This window comes from Schistocerca gregaria, chromosome 7 (genome assembly GCF_023897955.1).
Source record: "Schistocerca gregaria isolate iqSchGreg1 chromosome 7, iqSchGreg1.2, whole genome shotgun sequence".
In the NCBI taxonomy this organism is placed as follows: domain Eukaryota; kingdom Metazoa; phylum Arthropoda; class Insecta; order Orthoptera; family Acrididae; genus Schistocerca; species Schistocerca gregaria.
Window position 1 is genome coordinate 233,492,351 of NC_064926.1, and position 21,432 is coordinate 233,513,782.

The 21,432-nt window shown below is 40.8% G+C and overlaps 1 protein-coding gene across 1 annotated transcript in view; it reads right to left on the reverse strand.

Moving 5' to 3' along the window:
* The window catches only part of LOC126281910 (trichohyalin), a 102,242-nt gene that overhangs the window by 69,631 nt on the left and 11,179 nt on the right, over nucleotides 1-21,432 (reverse strand). The window contains exon 2 of the mRNA XM_049981235.1: nucleotides 4,333-4,525. Within this exon, the coding sequence (XP_049837192.1) occupies nucleotides 4,333-4,525 (193 nt within the window). The remainder of the gene's footprint in view (nucleotides 1-4,332; nucleotides 4,526-21,432) is intronic.

Consider the following 21,432-nt stretch of genomic DNA (forward strand, 5'->3'; position numbering starts at 1 on the left):
TTCCTCATGCTCCCTACTCACCTGACCTGGCTCTTAGTGACTTCTCGCTTTTTCCAACAATGAAAGACACTCTCCGTGGCCGCACATTCACCAGCCGTGCTGCTATTGCCTCAGCGATTTTCCAGTGGTCAAAACAGACTCCTAAAGAAGCCTTCGCCGCTGCCATGGAATCATGGAGTCAGCGTTGTGAAAAATGTGTACGTCTGCAGGGCGATTACGTCGAGAAGTAACGCCAGTTTCATCGATTTCGGGTGAGTAGTTAACTAGAAAAAAAATCGGAGGCCTTAGAAGTTGAATGCACCTCGTAGAATATACCCATCCTTCAGGAGAGACAGAGAAATCAGATATGATTTACAGAGTGAATAATGTAAAATAGTGCAAGGAAAGAGTAATTTGGAAACTGGAACAGCAATGTACCTGCCATCGCAGTTCAGATATTACTTGAAAGATCGCCTTCTAGATCTTAAACAAGTTCCATGAAAAATACAGAATCGTACTACCGGTTCTATCTGTCCAAAATACAAAAATAATATCCTAAAGTATTTTAGCTGTATAGCCACATCGTCTACCTCTGAAAGACTGTTCGGTCAACAAAGCACTACAATGAACGGCAACTTCTCTCAAAAATCTTATTTCTAGAAATTTACACAGATGTTGTAGGCTCCGTCGACCTCTTCATCTCAGAGTAACACTTGCAACCTACGTCCTCAATTATTTGTTGAACGTATTGCTGTCTCTGTCTTCCTCTACAGTTTTTGTCCTCTAGAACCATGGGAGTTATAACCTCATGTATTAACAGCTGTCCTATCATTCTGCCCTTCATCTGGTCAGTTTTTACTATATATTTATATCCTCATGCCTCACCTTATCAGTCCTCCTAATTTTCAACATCCTTCTGTAGCACTGCTTCTCAAATGCTTCGATTCTCTTCTGTTCCTGTTTTCCCACATACCAAGTTCCACTACCATTCAATGCTGTACTCCAAACGTACATTCTCAGAAATTTATTGCTCGAATTAAAGCCTATGTTTGATACTAGTAGACTTCTCTTGGGTAGGAATGCCCTTTTTGCTAGTGCTAGTCTCCTTTTGATGTCCCGCTTGCTCCGTCCGTCATTGGTTATTTTGTTGCCTAGGTAGCCGAATTCCTTAACTTCATTTACTTCCTGACCATCAATCCTGGTGTTACGTTTCTCGCTGCTCTCATTTCTGCTACTTCTCATTTCTTTCCTCTTTCTTCGATTTACTCTCAACCTACATTCTACACTCATTAGACTGTTAATTCCATTCAACAGATCATGCAATTCTTCACTCAGGATAGCAATGTCATCAGCGAATTAATCTAAATCTACTTCTACGTGATTACTCTGCTATTCACAATAAAGTGACTGGCAGAGGGTTCAAAGAACCACTTTCAAGCTGTCTCTCTATCGTTCTACTCTCGAATGGCGCGCAGGAAAAGTGAGCACTTAAATATTTCTGTGTGAGAAAATTTTACATTGTCCAACGCTATCTCCAGGTCGACAGATCCTATGAAGCTATCTTGATTTTTCTTTAGTCTTGCTGACATTATCAATCGCAACGTCAGAACTGCGTCCCTGGTGACTTTATTTTTCCTAAAGCCAAACTGATCCTCATCTAACAAGTTCTCAATTTTCTTTTCCATTCTTCTATATATTATTCTCAGCAACTTGGATGCATGAGCTGTTCAGCTGATTGTGCGATAATTCTTGCACTTGTCAGCTCCTGCCGTCTTCGAAATTGTGTGGATGACTTTTTTCCGAAAGTCAGATGTTACGTCGCCAGACTCATACATTCTACACACCAACGAGAATAGTCATTTTGTTGACACCTCCCCCCGTGATTTTAGAAATTCTGATGGAATGTTGTCAATCCCTTCTGCCTTGTTTGATCTTAAGTCCTCCAAAACTCTCTAAAATCCTGATTCTAATACTGGATCCCTTATATTTTCTAAATCGAGTCCTATTCCTTCTTTTATACATCGGACAAATCTTCCCCCTCATAGAGGCCTTCAGTGTTCTCTTTCCAACTGTTCATTATCTCCTCTGCATTTAACAGTTGAACTTCCCTAATATTACCACCCTTGCTTTTCATTTCACCGAAGCTTATTTTGACTGTCCTGTTTGTTGAGTCAGCCCTTCCGATAATCATTTCGTTTTCGATTTCTCCACGTTTTTCATGCAGCCATTTCATCTTATCTTACCTGCACTTCCTATTCATTTAATGAATGCTAAATACGATATTATATGTATTTTTATGTTGTAAGCCATTTTATAAATTCATAATTTAACATCGATGTTTTGCAGTTCATTACTGTAGGTTATCGATATTTAGACGTCGATGATAAAAATGACAGAGGAATCAATTATTTTCCAACATTACACATCCCTATCTTGGATCCCAGTGCTACAACGAACGATCGTTAGGATTAATAGTGCAGTATTAACGACTGGAAAAGCCCCTCTCGCCGAACTTAGCGCGGAGAGTATGCAGAGTGTCTGACAGGAACGATCATTCAAAGCGAAATACGTCTAGTAAACATGGGCTCTAAAACGCATACTTTAAGAGCTGTGAGCACTACTCATCCTCGCTATTGTGAAACAAATCTTTCTACTGACCAAGTGCTCATAGAATCCATGGTTTTCTTCTTCTTTTGGTCCATACTACCTCCTCCCAAAATACAGAGAGAAAAAAATCTTTCAATAGAAAAGATTTGTTTCACAGTATCGAAGATGAAGTAGTGCTCGTAGTTCTTAAGGTACGCATTTCAGAGCCCATGTTTTCTAGACCAGGGAAGCTTTACTCGCGGCGAATTTATGTAATAGTAAATCCATGTATGTGTCTTAATTGCGAGAATCATTGCTGCAGTAGGGAATTAATTACGCCGTGATTGTAGAATGGTGACCGTATTGTTTTTATAATAACTATAATTTATTTCATTTTTGCTGAGCAGTGAGCAATCGACAGTACTAAACTCATAGTCATTTGTAATATATTTATCATAATTGCATTGTAATTTTTGCTTGAAGAAGAAACTTTTTTTAAATTCCACACTCTTAGTCTTACGGTCACATGCTCATTATAGTCTGACTGATTGAGGTATTGGATGTTAAACTCTTGTCTTTGGAAGTTTCTCTACACAACGTTTTTGTACTCTTGTTAAAAGCAGCTCATGTTAGCTCAAAGCCTGAAGGACGCAAGAAAAAAATGGTTCAAATGGCTCTGAGCAATATTTGTCTTAACTTCTGAGGTCATCAGTCGCCTAGAACTTAGAACTAATTAAACGTAACTAACCTAAGGACATCACACACATCCATGCCCGAGGCAGGATTCGAACCTGCGACCGTAGCGGTAACGCGGTTCCAGACTGTAGCGCCTAGAGCCGCACGGCCAGCTCAAGGACGCAAGATTGTCGGCGGGCACGGACACAGCTTCTTGTTACTGTCTCGCACCATTTTTCTCTTACTGCGCAACCCGTTTTCTGTTTAGCATGGGATTGTTATCGATCGTTGCGACTAGCAGATGGCTAAATGCAGTGGCGGCTGCTGTGTAAGGGCACAAGAGCACGTGAACATTCTAACTTTTGATACATTGTGAATTTATTGGCTATTTTTCTTTGAATACTGTTAAAAGTAATACAGATGCGGTAATCCGAAATATACGACACTTAAATCTATCGCGATATGGTACATTGCTACTTCTTTAGACTCTGCAAAATTTGGCATGAGGGTCGCGAGCACATCCTCAGTTGTGCACGTTTTGAGGAGCTTTTGCGCACGCGCATCTGGCATGATGTAACTGCCTTATTGGTCAAATACACAGGGATTTGATCAACATTGTGCACTGTTCAAGAGTTAGCCCACCCCACTCAACTACAAGCTTATGTCAATACCACTAGGTGGTAGCACACTGCACCAGACTTGTTCCCATTTGCTTGGGATAAATCCCGTTAGACAGTAGCACAATCCTGAGATATGCCAATTCACTCACTACGTAGGAAAATTAGATTCCTAACGGGAGATGGCACCATTTTAGTAGGTTTCTCTTACTCGTAGTCAAATGACCATTTGGGTAGACATTACTACCGGAATTTAATCATTTCCACAAACGGCAGTTTCTGTTTGAAGTTGGTTGCTTATTATGCGGGATTTGGATTTCGTGTGCGTTTGCTGTTGCATAAATTTGTTCATAATCATAACTGTTCTATATCAGATGCTATTTCACACTCTCCGATTTATCTGTATCTAAAAATTTGTGAACACCCACAAATTATACCCACGAGCCAGCACTGGCTATATGCGACTGTGGCCAACCTCTGCCTGGAGCGCGGTGATTCTGCCGGCGAGGGATGAGGATTCCTGGCGGCGGCGCCTCCACGCGTACAGCAGCAGAGCGCGGGTGATGACCTTAGCCGCCTTCTGCTCGCGGTCCTCGGGCACTGCCGACGGCTGCGCCATCGCTGACTCGGCTTGTGGTACTCGGTAAGGCACCTGCAGGGGTCTCCGCCTGTGGAGACACAGGATGCTATATCTAAGCTGGGAAAACTACATCAAGAATGCCACACGTGCATTAAACTAAGTTTGTGGCAACTTAACTTTACGCATCTGCACCTAGTTCAATAAAACTTTATCTTTGTGCAACTTAGGTTTCAGGTCGTAAGCTCATTTTCCAGTGAACAATAAGCAGAGATGAACACATCTCAGCTCTTTAATCTGTCCTAAGTTTTATTTGTTGACTATTTCACAAGGACAGGTGCCCAGCACTGGGATCGACTTTTTGAAGCGATTTATATGCTGATGTAGGGTCCCAGGTATCACACCCTGATGCCATTCACTCTGGTCCTTGTTGGCGAGTAATCGAGGAAAGAAGTTTTCTGAATTCTGCATGACCCTCTGCAGCTTTGGAAACAGTATAGGCCTGCAAAGCAGTTGTGTTGTGTAATACTTACGAGACACTCCCCACATGCAAAAGGATCTTAGTCAGAATCTTCGCAAGTGCTTTGAAATATTTTGTTTTTAAACCTTTACCAGAATTACTTTGATCATTATTTTTATTCATTTAGTTGGTTTAAATGTATATTTTATATTTTTGTCACTTTGTCACCTCACTTTAACCATCACTATTTAATTTGCTATTATTTTCAGTCCAATTCTTTTTCATTTTGAAAGTTTTTGTATATGTAATTTTAATTGTTTTAATTATTTGTCATAATACTTAATTCACTAGAAACTGCAGTTAAAAAACAAAGAAGAAATAATAGATTTATATTGACTGTGCAATGATTGGAGGCAACGGCCTGTCTGCAGTGGATACAGCAGTTCCCGTGAGATCACCGAAGTTAAGAGCTGTTGGGTGTGGCCGGCATTTGGATGGGTGACCATCCAGCCGCCATGCGCTGTTGCCATTTTTCGGAGCTACTCGACCGAATTGTAGCTGCTTCGGTCAAGTGTACCATCATAACGACTGGGAGAGCGGTGTGCTGACCCCACACCCCTCCTATCTGCATCCTCCTTGGAGGATGACACGGCGGTCGGATGGTCCCGGTAGGCCACTCGTGGCCTGATGATGGAGTGCAATGATAGGAAAAATTTATTTTTTGTTACAATATGAACATCTTTTTGGATGGTAATTATCATATAAACATCTAAAACAAATTCCTATCGTACTATCGACAAAATAATACCGATGAATACTAAAAAGAAAGAAAAGATTATAAGTAAATCGAAATTCAAGCAAAATGAGAAACAGAAATAATTAATGCAATAACATGGACGACTATACAACATTTTAAAACAGAAGAAATTAAATCAAAGTTAACCCACAACAATAATTAAAATCACAGGAACAAAGATCCCAAGTGGAAAGAGAAAGATAGGGAAAAAATGAGAGAAATGAAAAACTAATATTTAATAGTCATGGGTGACTGGAATTCGAGTGTAGGAAAAAGGAGAGAAGGAAACTTAGTAGGTGAATATGGATTGGCGCTAAGAAATGAAAGAGGAAGCCGCCTGGTAGAATTTTGCACAGAGCACAACTTAATCATAGCTAACACGTGGTTTAAGAACCATGAAAGAAGGTTGCATACATGGAAGAACCCTGGAGATACTAAAAGGTATCAGATATATTATATAACGGTAAGACAGTGATTTAGGAACCAGGATTTAAATTGTATGACATTTCCAGGGGCAGATGTGGACTCTGACCACAATCTATTGGTTATGACCTGTAGGTTAAAACTGAAGAAACTGCAAAAAGGTGGGAATTTAAGGAGATGGGACTTGGATAAACTGAAAGAACCAGAGGTTGTACAGAGTTTCAGGGAGAGCATAAGGGAACAATTGACAGGAATGGGGGAAAGAAATACAGTAGAAGAAAATTGGGTAGCTTTGAGGGATGAAGTAGTGAAGGCAGCAGAGGATCAAGTGGGTAAAAGACGAGGGCTAGTAGAAATCCTTGGGTAACAGAAGAAATATTGAATTTAATTGATGAAAGGAAAAAAATATAAATATGCAGTAAATGAAGCAGGCAAAAAGGAATACAAACGTCTCAAAAATGAGATCGACAGGAAGTGCAAAATGGCTAAGCAGGGATGGCTAGAGGACAAATGTAAGGATGTAGAGGCTTATCTCACTAGGGGTAAAATAGATACTGCCTACAGGAAAATTAAAGGGACCTTTGGAGAAAAGAGAACCACTTGTATGAATATCAAGAGCTCAAATGGAAACCCAGTTCTAAGCAAAGAAGGGAAAGCAGAAAGGTGGAAGGACTATATAGAGGGTCTATACAGGGGCAATGTTCTTGAGGACAATATTATGGAAATGGAAGAGGATGTAGATGAAGATGAAATGGGAGATGCGATACTGCGTGAAGAGTTTGACAGAGCACTGAAAGACCTGAGTCGAAACAAGGCCCCTGGAGTAGACAACATTCCATTAGAACTACTGACGGCCTTGGGAGAGCCAGTCCTGACAAAACTCTACCATCTGGTGAGCAAGATGTATGAGACAGGCGAAATACCCTCAGACTTCAAGAAGAATATAATAATTCCAATCCCAAATAAAGCAGGTGTTGACAGATGTGAAAATTACCGAAGTATTAGTTTAATCAGCCACAGCTGCAAAATACTAACACGAATTCTTTACAGACGAATGGAAAAACTAGTAGAAGCCGACCTCAGGGAAGATCAGTTTGGATTCCGTAGAAATATGGAACACGTGAGGCAATACCGACAGTACGACTTATCTTAGAAGCTAGATTAAGGAAAGGCAAACTTACGTTTCTAGCATTTGTAGACTTAGAGAAAGCTTTCGACAATGTTGACTGGAATACTCTCTTTCAAATTCTAAAGGTGGCAGGGGTAAAATACAGGGAGCGAAAAGCTATTTACAATTTGTACAGAAACCAGATGGCAGTTATAAGAGTCGAGGGACATGAAAGAGAAGCAGTGGTTGGGAAGGGAGTGAGACAGGGTTGTAGTGTCTCCCCGATGTTATTCAATCTGTATATTGAGCAAGCAGTAAAGGAAGCAAAAGAAAAATTCGGAGTAGGTTTTAAAATCCATGGAGAAGAAATATAAACTTTGATGTTCGCCGATGACATTGTAATTCTGTCAAAGATAGCAAAGGACTTGGAAGAGCAGTTGCATGGAATGGACAGTGTCTTGAAATGAGGATATAAGATGAACATCAATAAAAGCAAAACGATGATAATGGAATGTAGTCGAATTAAGTCGGGTGATGCTGAGGGAATTAGATTAGGAAATGAGACACTTAAAGTAGCAGATGGGTTTTGCTGTTTGGGGAGCAAAATAACTGATGATGGTCGAAGTAGAGAGGATATAAAATGTAGGCTGGCAATGGCAAGGAAAGCGTTTCTGAAGAAGAGAAATTTGTTAACATCGAGTATAGATTTAGGTGTCAGGAAGTCATTTCTGAAAGTATTTGTATGGGGTGTAGCCATGTATGGAAGTGAAACTTGGACGATAAATAGTTTAGACAAGAAGAGAATAGAAGCTTTCGAAATGTGGTGCTACAGAAGAATGCTGAAGGTTAGATGGGTAGATCACATAACTAATGAGGAGGTATTGAATATAATTGGGGAGAAGAGGAGTTTGTGGCACAACTTGACAAAAAGAGGGGACCGGTTTGTAGGACATGTTTTGAGGCATCAAGGGATCAGAAATTTAGCATTGGAGGGCAGCGTGGAGGGTAAAAATCGTAGAGGGAGACCAAGAGATAAATACACTAAGCAGATTCAGAAGGATGTAGGTTGCAGTAGGTACTGGAGATGAAGGAGCTTGCACAGGATAGAGTAGCATGGAGAGCTGCATCAAACCAGTCTCAGGACTGAAGACCACAACAACAACAACAACAACAACAACAACAGTTGAAGTGGTGTGAACACACAAAGGTCCTTGGAAACAGAATGTCATCAGCATGTTATGCCCCTAGAATCCTATCATCAGTGTGTAGCATGCTGTGTATTTTAGGTACATACTATGCACATGTATACTCAATTCTTAGCTATGGCATTCTGTTTTGGGGAACAAATGCACAAAACATGAACACAATTTTCAAACTCATTGTAAAGATCTGTTCAAAACACTGGGGATTTTAGCTCCATGTGAATACATTTACCAGTCAGATGTACACATAGGAAATAACATTGGTAATAACTGCACAAACAACTCTGTCTATGACCATGAACAAGAGCTAGACTCAACTTACATTTACAAAGAGAAAATAAACATAAAACTCAAAACAGCATTTTCTACAAAGGAATAAAACTGTACAATAAATTACCAAAAGAGATTAAAGAAATTGCAAAAATACACTAATTTAAAAAGACAACTATAAAGTACCTGTTATGCAATACATTTTATACACTGAAGGATTACTTAGATAAAACATAGTAGGGGTGTGGTAAAGAAATGTTATACCAATAAATAATTATAATGAATATAGAACAGCCAATAGTCCACATAACACCTTCACACTGTGTTTTTTCTTCTTTTTCCATTTCTATAAATACTTACCGCCAAGCTATGCATATCATAACACTGATACCTCTTCCTCTGAGCTAAACATCTCACTCATTATAGAGGGATGTCAGTTTGTCAGGATAGCAAATGGGAAGTTGTGGTGCAGAAAATGGGCCAAAGATCAGAGGTGTGTGTGTGTGTTTAGTGAGTGAAATGTTACAAAACAATGTGTGTATAGTGTGTACAGTGACTGATAGTGAGATATGAGTGAACAATGTGGCAAATACTGTAAGTTATTTGTAAAAAAAGGAATGGTATACCAGGAATAAACTAATGATTGTCTGTAACTAGAAGTCTGTAAATGTATGTGTATACGAATTAGCTTATTTTAAATTGGTCTAAACTTACAAATAGTTTGACATGTCCAATATCCTTGTAAAAGTGATCTACCGATGACTAAAGCTACTGTTGTTGTTGTGGTCTTCAGTCCTGAGACTGGTTTGATGCAGTTTTCCATGCTACGCTATATTGTGCAAGCTTCTTCATCTCCCAGTATCTTCTGCAACCTACATCCTTCTGAATCTGCTTAGCGTAGTCATCTCATGGTTTCTCTCTATGATTTTTACCCTCCACGCTGCCCTCCAATACTAAATTGGTGATCCCTTGATGCCTCAGAACATGTCCTACCAACCGATCCCTTCTTCTGGTCAAGTTGTGCCACAAACTTCTCTTCTCTCCAATCTTATTCAATACTTCCTCATTAGTTATGTGATCTACCCATCTAATCTTCAGCATTCTTCTGTAGCACCACATTTCGAAAGCTTCTATTCTCTTCTTGTCCAAACTATTTATCGTTCATGTTTCACTTCCATACATGGCTACACTCCATACAAATATCTTCAGAAATGATTTCCTGACACTTAAATCTATACTCGATGTTAACAAATTTCTCTTCTTCAGAAACGCTTTCCTTGCCATTGCCAGCCTACATTTTATATCCTCTCTACTTCGACCATCATCAGTTATCTTGCTCCCCAAATAGCAGAACTCATTTACTACTTTAAGTGTCTCATTTCCTAATCTAATTCCCTCAGCATCACCCGACTTAATTCGACTACATTCCATTATCCTCGTTTTGCTTTTGTTGATATTCATCTTATATCCTTTTTTCAAGTCACTATCCATTCCATTCAACTGCTCTTCCAAGTCCTTTGCTGTCTCCGACAGAATTACGATGTCATCGGCGAACCTCAACATATTTATTTCTTCTCCATGGATTTTAATACCTACTCCGAATTTTTCTTTTGTTTCCTTCACTGCTTGCTCAATATACAGATTGAATAACATCGGGGAGAGACTACAACCCTGTCTCACTTCCTTCCCAACCACTGCTTCCCTTTCATGTCCCTCGATTCTTGTAACTGCCATCTGGTCTCTGTACAAATTGTAAATAGCCTTTCACTCCCTGTATTTTACCCCTGCTACCTTCAGAATTTGAAAGAGAGTATTCCAATCAACATTGTCAAAAGCTTTCTGTAAGTCTACAAATGCTAGAAACGTAGGTTTGCCCTTCCTTAATCTAGCTTCTAAGGTAAGTCGTAGGGACAGTATTGCCTCACGTGTTCCAACATTTCTACGGAATCCAAAGTGATCTTCCCTGAGGTCGGCTTCTACTAGTTGTTCCATTCGTCTGTAAAGAATTCGCTTTAGTATTTTGCAGCTGTGACTTTTTAAACTGATAGTTCGGTAATTTTCACATATGTCAACATCTGCTTTCTTTGGGATTGGAATTATTATATTGTTCTTGATGTCTGAGGGTATTTCGCCTGTCTCATACATCTTGCTCACCAGATGGTAGAGTTTTGTCAGGACTGGCTCTCCCAAGGCCGTCAGTAGTTCCAATGGAATGTTGTCTACTCCGGGGGCCTTGTTTCGACTCAGGTCTTTCAGTGCTCTGTCAAACTCTTCACGCAGTATAGTATCTCCCCAATAGATTGTGGTCAGAGTCCACATCTGCCCCTGGAAATGTCTTACTATTTAAAACAAAAAATATGTCGGCAGAAAACAAAAGTGCCGTTATGAAATTGGCAGTACCGTAAGGTTTTCGCTCTGACAGTAAGGGTTACTGTAAGTAGCAAAACGAATTTTGCTCGAGCGTCATCTTACGATTCCCTTAGTGAGTTTGTATTTGCCTGCTTGTAGCTCAGCTACGAAAGAATTAAAAATCTGGCTTTCAGCGAGTCTCGAAAGGCGAACGAAAGCACCTTGCACCTGGTAGCCAAGCATGTTGCATGGGAACTGGTTTTTTCCTAATGTGGGAATACATCTTTTTGTGGTTGAATTGTTGGCAAAAGTCAGTCAGACGTGTGCCGTTGGTCCAAGCGTTTCGGTATGTTGAGTTTGTACCAATGATTTTTCTACAGGTTTTTCCTGTTCCACAAAGAGAGTTGAAGTCTCCCATTAGTATTTTCACGTCATCTTGGTGAATTTTGCTCATAGTATTTTCGAGTGTGTTCTAGAATTTTTCGACATTTTTGGTGTTTTTTTTCGATGTGTGTGGGCATGTGCAGTGATGAGTGTATATTTTTTACTGGGGTTCTGAATGAGGATAGTCATAAGTCGATTGTTGACGGGTGTGATTTCTTTGACAGAGTTGATGATAGATCTGTGTTCGAGAAAGGCAATGCCGAAGATTGGTACGCCTTTCGCTACCGAAATATATATTGCATCAAATATGACTGTAAAGTATTTTAATGCGATGGGAAGCTACAGACTGAATTTTTACCCAACCCACGACCTGTATATTACGTTACGTAAGATGTATTAACTCCATAGTATCGTTAGCAGAGACTGTGCGCTCTTGTTGTCGAGGTTCGCGACAAGTGTAGCGATTAGCAGTGCCCAATGCCGCCGCAATTTGTTTATGTTGGCTGAGCGTGGACACTGCAGCAGTCGCTTCGCCATAAACAGAAAGAAATTCCCCTTGGCTCTGGCTCCAGTGAGCGGATATCACTGCCTCAGGTGCCATGGATTAATTGCATCGGGTATCATGTCATTGTTGTTGTTGTTGTTGTTGTGGTCTTCAGACCTGAGACTGGTTTGATGCAGCTCTCCATGCATCAGTAAAGCTGCATGCCCTCGGGTAAAATTACGGCCGTAGTTTCCCCTTGCTTTCAGCCGTTCGCAGTACCAGCATAGCAAAGCCGTTTTGGTTATTGTTACAAGGCCAGATCAATCAATCATCCAGACTGTTGCCCTTGCAACTACTGAAAAGGCTGCTGCCCCTCTTCAGGAACCACACGTTTGTCTGGCCTCTCAACAGATACCCCTCCGTTGTGGTTGTACCTACGGTACGGCTATCTGTATCGCTGAGGCACGCAAGCCTCCCCACCAGCGGCAAGGTCCATGGTAAGTCATTAGTCATCAGAATATTAACCAGTGATGAAATGTCCACTATATTTGAATCCCAAGAAAATAGGGACCTTCTCACAAAGGAATGTTACGTGATATCAAAATTTATCCAACATACAAAAATTAACTGCAATGCTTTCATGTATGCAGTAGTACCACACAAGGAAATAATGTCTTGGAAGCGTATATTTCGTTTCCTCTTCTCATATTAACGCCCTTGTTTTAGTAGAAAGTGAGAAAATAAACGCGAAAAACTAAAGTTCCTGAGAAGCATATCAGTCATTTCCTCTTCTCGTATCATAACTTTTGTTTTAGTATGAAGTAAAAACATAACCAGTTTAAGGTTGTGAAGCATAATATGACACCAGATTCTTATCGTATGCGCTATCGCAAACGCAAAAAGGAGGGAGCTGTCCTTTCTTTTGTCCAACAGTCTGTCTCCTTTCACGCATTACTCCCGGTAGGAGATTCTTATTTAAGGAGTTGTGGGCATGAAGTTCTTCAGCAGAACAAGCTTTATGTTATTGCGCTAATTACGGTATGGAAAAAATGCAACAAAGGCGTCTTTCCCTAAAGCAGTGGGGATATTTGCTAATGTCTGTATTCAGCAATGACTGCCAGCTGCCACAACACATCACAGAACCCATGCGGCAGGCAACTCAACTGTGCGTGCACTTCAGCCTTCATTCAGTAAGACGTCAGGAGATGGATGGAAACGTCAAATTAGCGTCGCTTTCCGAGTCGTATTCAATCCAGAATGAGGTGTTATTAAGGAAGTTGAGCGTTCTAGCAATTACACTTTCGTAATTCACAAATGAGAATTCCGATAGCCAAAAGAACCCGTTAGTGTGAAACTATCGGGAACTGCATTAATATCAAACTGCAAGAACTTGAGACAAAACCTGGACTCTTCGCTGGGTGACCTATTACTGTCATTTAGGATCCTCTCCGTCCTAGACGTAATGCAAATGGAACTTCAGAGGCTCTTTCCGCTATTCTTGACAAACATCAGCAACTTGTAATCATTGCGAGTTACAACTGCGTTATGATATGGCTCAGGTTGTCAGTAGTTGTGGTGGTGTTATGCTGTCAAACTGCTTATAGTAACGTTAATGGTGGCCCACATAATTTAGCGCTGACTACCTACTTACGTAAAGATAGTGTTGTAGCGTCAACGCTTCTCATTATTTGGCCTTAGCTTGAGTAATCCGATTTAACGAACATAGTATTCCATTCGCGAGCTGCTAATGATACAGTATGACTACAGAGATCATCGTGCGGGTATTACATTAATTTTGCAATGAATTGATTTACAAATATTACCCTCAGCTATGCAGCTGCAATGACTCATTACATAGGTACTCTATGTTGCACTTTGTTAAGGGGTCAGTTTGCTGCAATCCTGCTTCTACTGTTCGTAAATACTTGTATACTTCATAAATGGTTCAAATAGCTCTGAGCACTATGGGACTTAACTTCTGAGGTCATCAGTCCACTAGAACTTAGAATTGCTTAAACCTAACTAACCTAATGACATCAGACACGTCCATGCCCGAGACAGGATTCGAACCTGCGACCGAAGCGGTTGCGTGGTTCCAGACTGTAGCGCCTAGAACCGCTCGGATACTCCGGCCGGCATACTTGTATAACGACCATTCGTTATTTGACTAAATATGAACCACAATATAATCCGCGTATATGTGACATGGGTTAGCGCCGGCACAAAGCAATGACTAAGGGTTGGATGCTGTTGAAGTCCCGTTACACTGATGGCAAGACAAATGTTCGCAAATCACCTCTATTGCCTCAAAAACAATTGCATCTTAAACATCGAACAACCGACGTCTACACTGTCACAGGTCGTTGAAATACAGCTAAGACGGCAGATGAATATTTGTGGCCGACTGGGCTTCGAACCTGGACCTCCTGCTTTCTAGATATACATGCTGATCACTGCACTATTATTTTTTTTTTTAAAGTTTGAGAAGACTTTCAGCACCAGGTAGGTGGAGGCAAAGGGGGCAGGGGTCGAAGATACGAGGCCTGTCCTCAGTGCCTCCCCATACCTGTCACTAAGCAGCTGCATTATTCCCATGTATTCCATGTTTGCACTCATATATGCCTTTAAATTGTGGAACAAAACTGAAGTAGTAATTAAAGTAAAATAAATTACCGATTGACCCCTCCAATGGCGTGCGTTCCTTGCAGAACATAACTTATAACAGCGAAAAGGGTGACGGAAAAGTACATAACAAACATTCGTCCAGAAATGTGTTCACAATTTACGTTGTTATGCCCTTAACCACAATCCGAGTTGGAGTCTTTTTCAGTTGCAGCTAACCAGTGCGCAACTATTGCACTATTCTAAGAACCGAGATGCAGTATTTTGGATTTAAAATTTTGTAAATTCGTTGTAAGAACTTTGTGAGACCAAGCTGCTTAGGTGATGGGTCCCTAAGCTTACACACTACTTACTCTAACTTAAACTAACTTACGCTATGGACAACACACACACCCATGCCGGAGGGAGGACTCGAACCTCCGACGGTGGGCACTGCCGGGACACAGCAGCCAACCTCTCTTCAGCACCTATCTACACACGCTCCTCCTCAGACGCGAATTCCCATCTTGGCATCTTTGGCGCATAACACATGCGCGGTACCCCCGCCCCCTGGCCCCCGCCACCCGCCCCCCCCCTTCCCCCCCCCCCCCCCCGGCCATTATGCCACTCGCTCGCGGCCACACTGCGTTCCCGCTAGGGTTCGGACGATGTTGTGCGTCTACCACTGAAAACTTTCGATGACCCGTCGAGACCCAGATAATTATACAGGATGTTTGAGGAGGAATAGTAAATATTGTAGGAAGTGGTGGTATAGACAAATTGCAGAAAAATTCCATATAACCCCCTGTATATGGATATATGTGTGGTGTCTGTTCTTTCGGGAATGTCCGAAAGAAAAGACACTACTATTCCGGGTTCGAACCTGGTCAGGCACAAATTTTCATAGGGCGTGGTTGTTCTATCTTAATGCGCATGACAGCCTGGACATCTGTCCTTCAATCTTTAATTGATTAACAAGGCTGTCTCTTTCGATTCGTAGTGTCTGTTCTTTCGGAAATGTCCGAAAGAACAGACAGACAGACAGACAGACACACACACACACATTTTTATCTTAAGTGCTATTCGGAAAATGTTTGGCAACTCAGTGATAGTGCCGGACTGGAGCTGCATCAACCCACTCATTTCACTAGATATAGTTGTAATTTTATGAACAATTCCTGTTTAGTAAATGACAGCGACAGTGTTTCTCATCGTTTACTCTGTCGGACACCTGCTTCTCTCTGCCCTAGCCTATACTATAGCAATGAGTGATTGCTCACATTCTTGATACCTCACTGGACGATACCTCACTGGACGTGCTACTGCAGCTGTAGCCAAAGATTCAAATACCTCTGGAAAAGTATGTTTCAAGTCAGATGGTTTTGCTCCTCTAGTACTGTCATTGAAAACGATCACAACGAAATTAAGTATAGGTATCCTATGAAACCCTTGAGTTCATACTGTGGTGCTGTGAAGGTGAAAAAAGTAGTTTTTCACAATTATCAGATGACAGATGGAATTTGTCAGATTCCACTAATTATGATTGCATTATTAACTGTTGATTCACAGGCGCTTTTCTGCCGCTTATTGTAACTGTTATTTGAATGTTAGAGCTATAAGAATAGAAATATCAAATTTTCCCCATATGGAATGTTCGAATTCACCCTAAGTCTACACGTTTCGAACAAAGGCAGAATATCCGTCAGGAAAGCTGACAACAATAAGCCAGGCCGTGCCTGTCTTCTGGTGGATGTGCCAATAACAACATTGTACAGCAAAGATGCATTGCCAGCTCAACCACTGGAGAAGCTCCAAAACTGTGAATCGCGTCTAGTGACACGCTTTCAAAGTTTCGGTCCGATTAAGTCAGTAATACACAAATAATTGTCGTATTTATTAATTTATGGCATTTAGTTTGCATTCAGTGCATCGATGTATTACAAGTAGTTACACTCTAGCCCCTAAACCTAGTTACAGAAATGCGAATAAGACTTATTGACATATAATGAGGATCTTGCGGCCCTTGCCACCCGCAACTTTGAAACGAAGCTATAGTCACTTCCGACGTCACTCACAGAACACATCAGCTGGTATCCTTCCTGGCAGTATAACTGAAACTTGGCAACAGTGCAGAATATGTTTGGCAACTCTGTGACCGACGAGTTACTCCCTTGATGGAACAGAACTATCCTGCTAAATTCACTTGATATTATCGTGTCTTTTCAATTTAAAACTGAGTAATTTTCGCTTGAGATGTGACATAAGGATATCAGTTAATCCTTTTGAGTCCACGAAGATTGTTCCACATGGGAAATACAACTACTGTCGCCTCTTATGTTGGGGCTTATCTGTCATAGCGCTTACTGGATCAATAAGTAAGTGAAGTAAGTGGAAGACACCGCACCTATTCGCTAAGCTCCGCGGTAACGTGCTTGCCTCTCAGGTTGCCTGTTATCGCCTTTCGAGCCTCGCCGAAAGCCAGATTTTTAATTGTTTTGTAGCAGAGCTACAAGCAGGCAGATAAAAATTCAATGTAGAAATCGTAAGACAACGCTCTAGCAAAATTCGTCTTACTTCTTTTAATAACCCTTAGTGTCAAAGCGAAAACCTTGAGGTACTGCCAAATTCATAATGCCACGTTTTTGTTTTCTGCCGAGATATTTTGTTGTTGTTGTGAATACATAATTTTATCTATGAAATGCCAGAATTTCATAATACTTGCGAAGCAAATCATGTGAAATAACACTTCACCAACTTGTTGGGACGGTGGAAAAAGCACTACCCTTAATGGACAGTCTCTGTATCTTCCTGGATGTCGAGTAATACGACCTTCGAGTAAATGGATAGAGATGAAGAACCTAGTGTTGAATGAACTCATAGATGAGCTGAATGGGCGAGACTACTATTGAAAAGATTAACTAGACGATCTATTCACAGTAAGACTTAGAAAATTTGCTAGTACTGTTAAACCTATGTGCACTGAACATTGTGAAAAAGTATTTAAAGACGAGCCCCACGAAAATTGGTGAAGTATTATTTATGGGGAAGCATGTCCAGGACACATACTGAAAAACTATTTCTCGATGAAACTTTAGAGAGGGTTGTAGTGTATCTTAGAGGCAGCCCTGGATGGAAAACTATTATGAACACCTCACATAAAGAATATTTTCCACTGCGAAAGATAATCTTATAAGCACTAGAAGCTGCTGTAGGGTAATCTGGGTGTAAACCCAGTACGTACTGGATATACATCCCTGCAAAAAGACCAATGATAATTTATTGGCCTATAATATGAACAAAGTCGAACAGAAGGTGGCTGCTAGGGAGTCTGGCAAAGTGCAGAGACTGGTTGCTTTCACAAACAGATGGAATTAGCAGGACATCCACTACTGGAATGGAATTATGCTAGACATGCCCGCCTTACACCTGTGACTTAAAATGGAGGCAGCGGCCGGGACATAAAGGCTAAAAATTGGAAATAACTGGATACAGTTAGAATATACGGAATTCCAAATCAGTAAGGCGATGGCTGGGGAAATGCCGACTAACTACACAATAACTTCTAGCTGTTTCAATAAACTTTGCGATGTAACAATTGGAAGCAGGGAACAGTGGAGAAACGAACCACAACACCGTGCAGGGGACATAATATAGTGGTTTACTGACAAGTCGAAAACAGATGAAAGTACCAGGTCTGGTTACTGCCTAGAATCTCTTTAGGGAAGATGGCCACAATTACACGTATTTTTCTGTCAGCATGTGCACGGAGGAAAATTAGAGTAGACCCTACAAAAATCGGAGCATTTATTTTTATTCAGACAGCCAAGCAGCTCTGACATCTGTATCAGCCCCTGCAACTAGATCGGAGGTCGTTGCAGAATGCCATGAAGCATTTTCTTTCGGACATGTCCGAAAGAACAGACATCACACAAATATCCATATACAGGTTGTTTCAGGAGGAATAGTAGATATTTTAACAGGTGGTAGTACAGACGAAAAAAATCCATATAAATGCGTCCACTTTTTATTGAGTACAGAGCTACAACTGTTAGTTCGTAACGCTAACAAACTCAAAGCAAAGGCAAACGAGGACATTCAAAGTTGATTTTCAAAAATTCACCAACCAACTTCAATGCGCATTTGACTTCTCTTGATGACACCAGGTGTAGCTCTACTGAGGTCGTCTTTGCGTTCTTTTATGAGGGCTGCACTATTCATAACCCGAACGATCAAACCGGCTCTTGGGTTTACTTTCTATTTATAGACTTCGGCTTTAACCATCCCCGCAGGCAAAAATACAGAAAGATAAGGTCCGATGACCTTGAAGGCCAAGAAAATTGCCCATATCTAATGATCCACCTTCCGAGAAATGTTAGGTTTGGATAACGTGTCACCTGACGACTAGAATGTGCAGGAGCCCCTCCATGCTGGAGGAACATACACATTCTTGTAGCCAAATGAACCTGCATCTCGGTTCTTACAATAGTGCAACAGGTGCGTACTGGTTAGATGTAACTGAAGAGACACTACAAGTCGGCTTGAGGTTAAGAGTGTACCCCAAGCGTGTGGCCACGAACAATTGGGAGCGGAAACTTAATATCATCGGAACCTTGTTGAAGGACCGTAGCATGCGATTGTTAGACCGACTGCAGAAAGTTCACTTTATAAATACAAACATACTTAGCAAAATATATCATGTCGCAGCAGTCTTACCGATACTGCAGGTCACTGCACATAAAATATTAGCTGTAGCCTCTTGGTATGTGTGGAAACAAAATATCTTCAAAATATCCCTCCACACGGCGACTTTTCAGAGGCAAAACGGAGGACTTGGAATTAAAGACGTGCTTTTAAACTAATACATGCCACTAAGACAGGCATCACAAAACTTCTGTTCCTCTCGTTAGATCCTGGGGATAGGAACGCTCCTGTTAGTGTAGCATGCCAGCCTAGATTACGTCCGAAAGTACTATGGCGATTGGAGCTGTATAAGACTTTCACCAGCACAAACCAACACTAGAACCGTCTATGATTATATTACCAGACATCGTCTTCACAAACCAATTCCGGTAAATTAACCTACAAAAAAAAGGAGGAACGTCTGGAAAAATATCAACAATAAAAATTCTACCAACTAGTCAGAGCCGTATGGTGCAACGTTGTAAACGAAACCGTACCCTCAGCGGACATCTCCATACTGCGACAAATGTCGGCTTGTAGACACTGTAGCGCACATCTTCTTATGTGAAAATAGAATCAGAATTTGGAACTCGACTAGGAAGAAATTAGCATTATCAACAGAACCGCAGAAAGTCATATACCGATAACTGAAGCTTTACAACCCGACTGCAAGTGTTACACGTCCGCAAAGAATAACAGTTATTGGTGGCTTCTGGGATAGTTTGTGTTTTACGTCGTAACAAACAGAACTTACAAGAGTGCATGTTTTATATTGCAGAAGAACATTTTACTCTGAAAAAGAATAACAAATATAAGGAATAGTTTCAAATTTTTTATCTGTTGTTTTATGTGGACTATGAAGAGGTGGACAGTTTTCATGATTATAAGCAGAATACTATTATTTCACTTTGTTTTATTCCTGGAATATTCTTTTACGTTGGTTCTAAAATCAGACCTGTTCTAATTTGGCAACCCCCCCCCTCCCTCCCCCGGCTCCGAAATTTTTTTTTCATTTGTTGAAAAATATATGGCTTCCTTACAGACCTCATATGCAACCAGTGCAAAATAACTTAAACTGTGAATATATTTCTGAATGAATGTTTGTTATGTATTTTTCCATCACCCTTTTCACTGTTATAAGTTATGTTCTACAAAGAACGCACGCTATTGGAGGGGTCAATCTGTAATTTATTTTACCTTAATTACTACTACAATTTTGTTCCACAATTTAAAGGTATATATGGGTGAAAATATGGAAAACATGAAAATAATGCAGCTGCTCAGTGACAGGTATGGGGGAGGCATTGAGGCCAGGCCTCGTATCTTCGACCACTGCCCTCTTTGCCTCCGCCTACCTGGTGCTGAAAGTCTTCTCAAACTTTTTAAAAAGAATAATAGTGCAGTGATCAGCATGTCTGTCTAGTAAGCAGGAGGTCCAGGTTCGAAGCCCAGTGGGTAACAAATATTAATCTGCCGTCTCAACTGTATTTCAACGCGCTATGGCAGTGTGGACGTCGGTCCTTCGATATTTAAGATGCAATTGTTTTTTGAGGCAATAGAAGTGATTTGCGAACATTTGTCTTGCCATCAGTGTAACGGGACTTCAACGGCATCCAAAGCTGCTTTTGGCGTTTCCGATCAGAATCTGGTGTCATATTATGCTTCACAACCTTAAACTGTTTATTTTTTTTTAGTTCATACTGAAACAAAAGTTATGATACGAGAAGAGGAAATGACTGATATGCTTCTCAGGAACTTTCGTTTTTCGCGTTTATTTTCTCACTTCATACTAAAACAAGGGCGTAAATACGAGAAGAGGAAATGAAATATACGCTTCCTAGACATAATATTTCCTTGTGTGCTACTACTGCATACATGAAAGCCTTACAGTTAATTTTTGTATGTTGGATAAATTTTGATATCACCTCACATTCGTTTATGAGAAGGTCCCTATTTTCTTGGGATTCAAATAGAGTGGACATTTCATCACTGGTTAATATTCTGATGACTAATGACATGATACCCATGCAATTGCTCCATGGCACCTGTCAGTGGAGTCTCACGTTGCTTACTGTAAGAACACGTAGGCAGTGATATCCGCTCACTGCAATCAGAGCCAATATGATTTCTTTCTGTTTATGGAGAAGCAACTGCTGCAGTGTCCTCGCTCAGCCAACATAAACAAATCGCGGCGGCATTGGGCACTGCTAATCGCTGCACTTGTCGCGAGCCTCGACAACA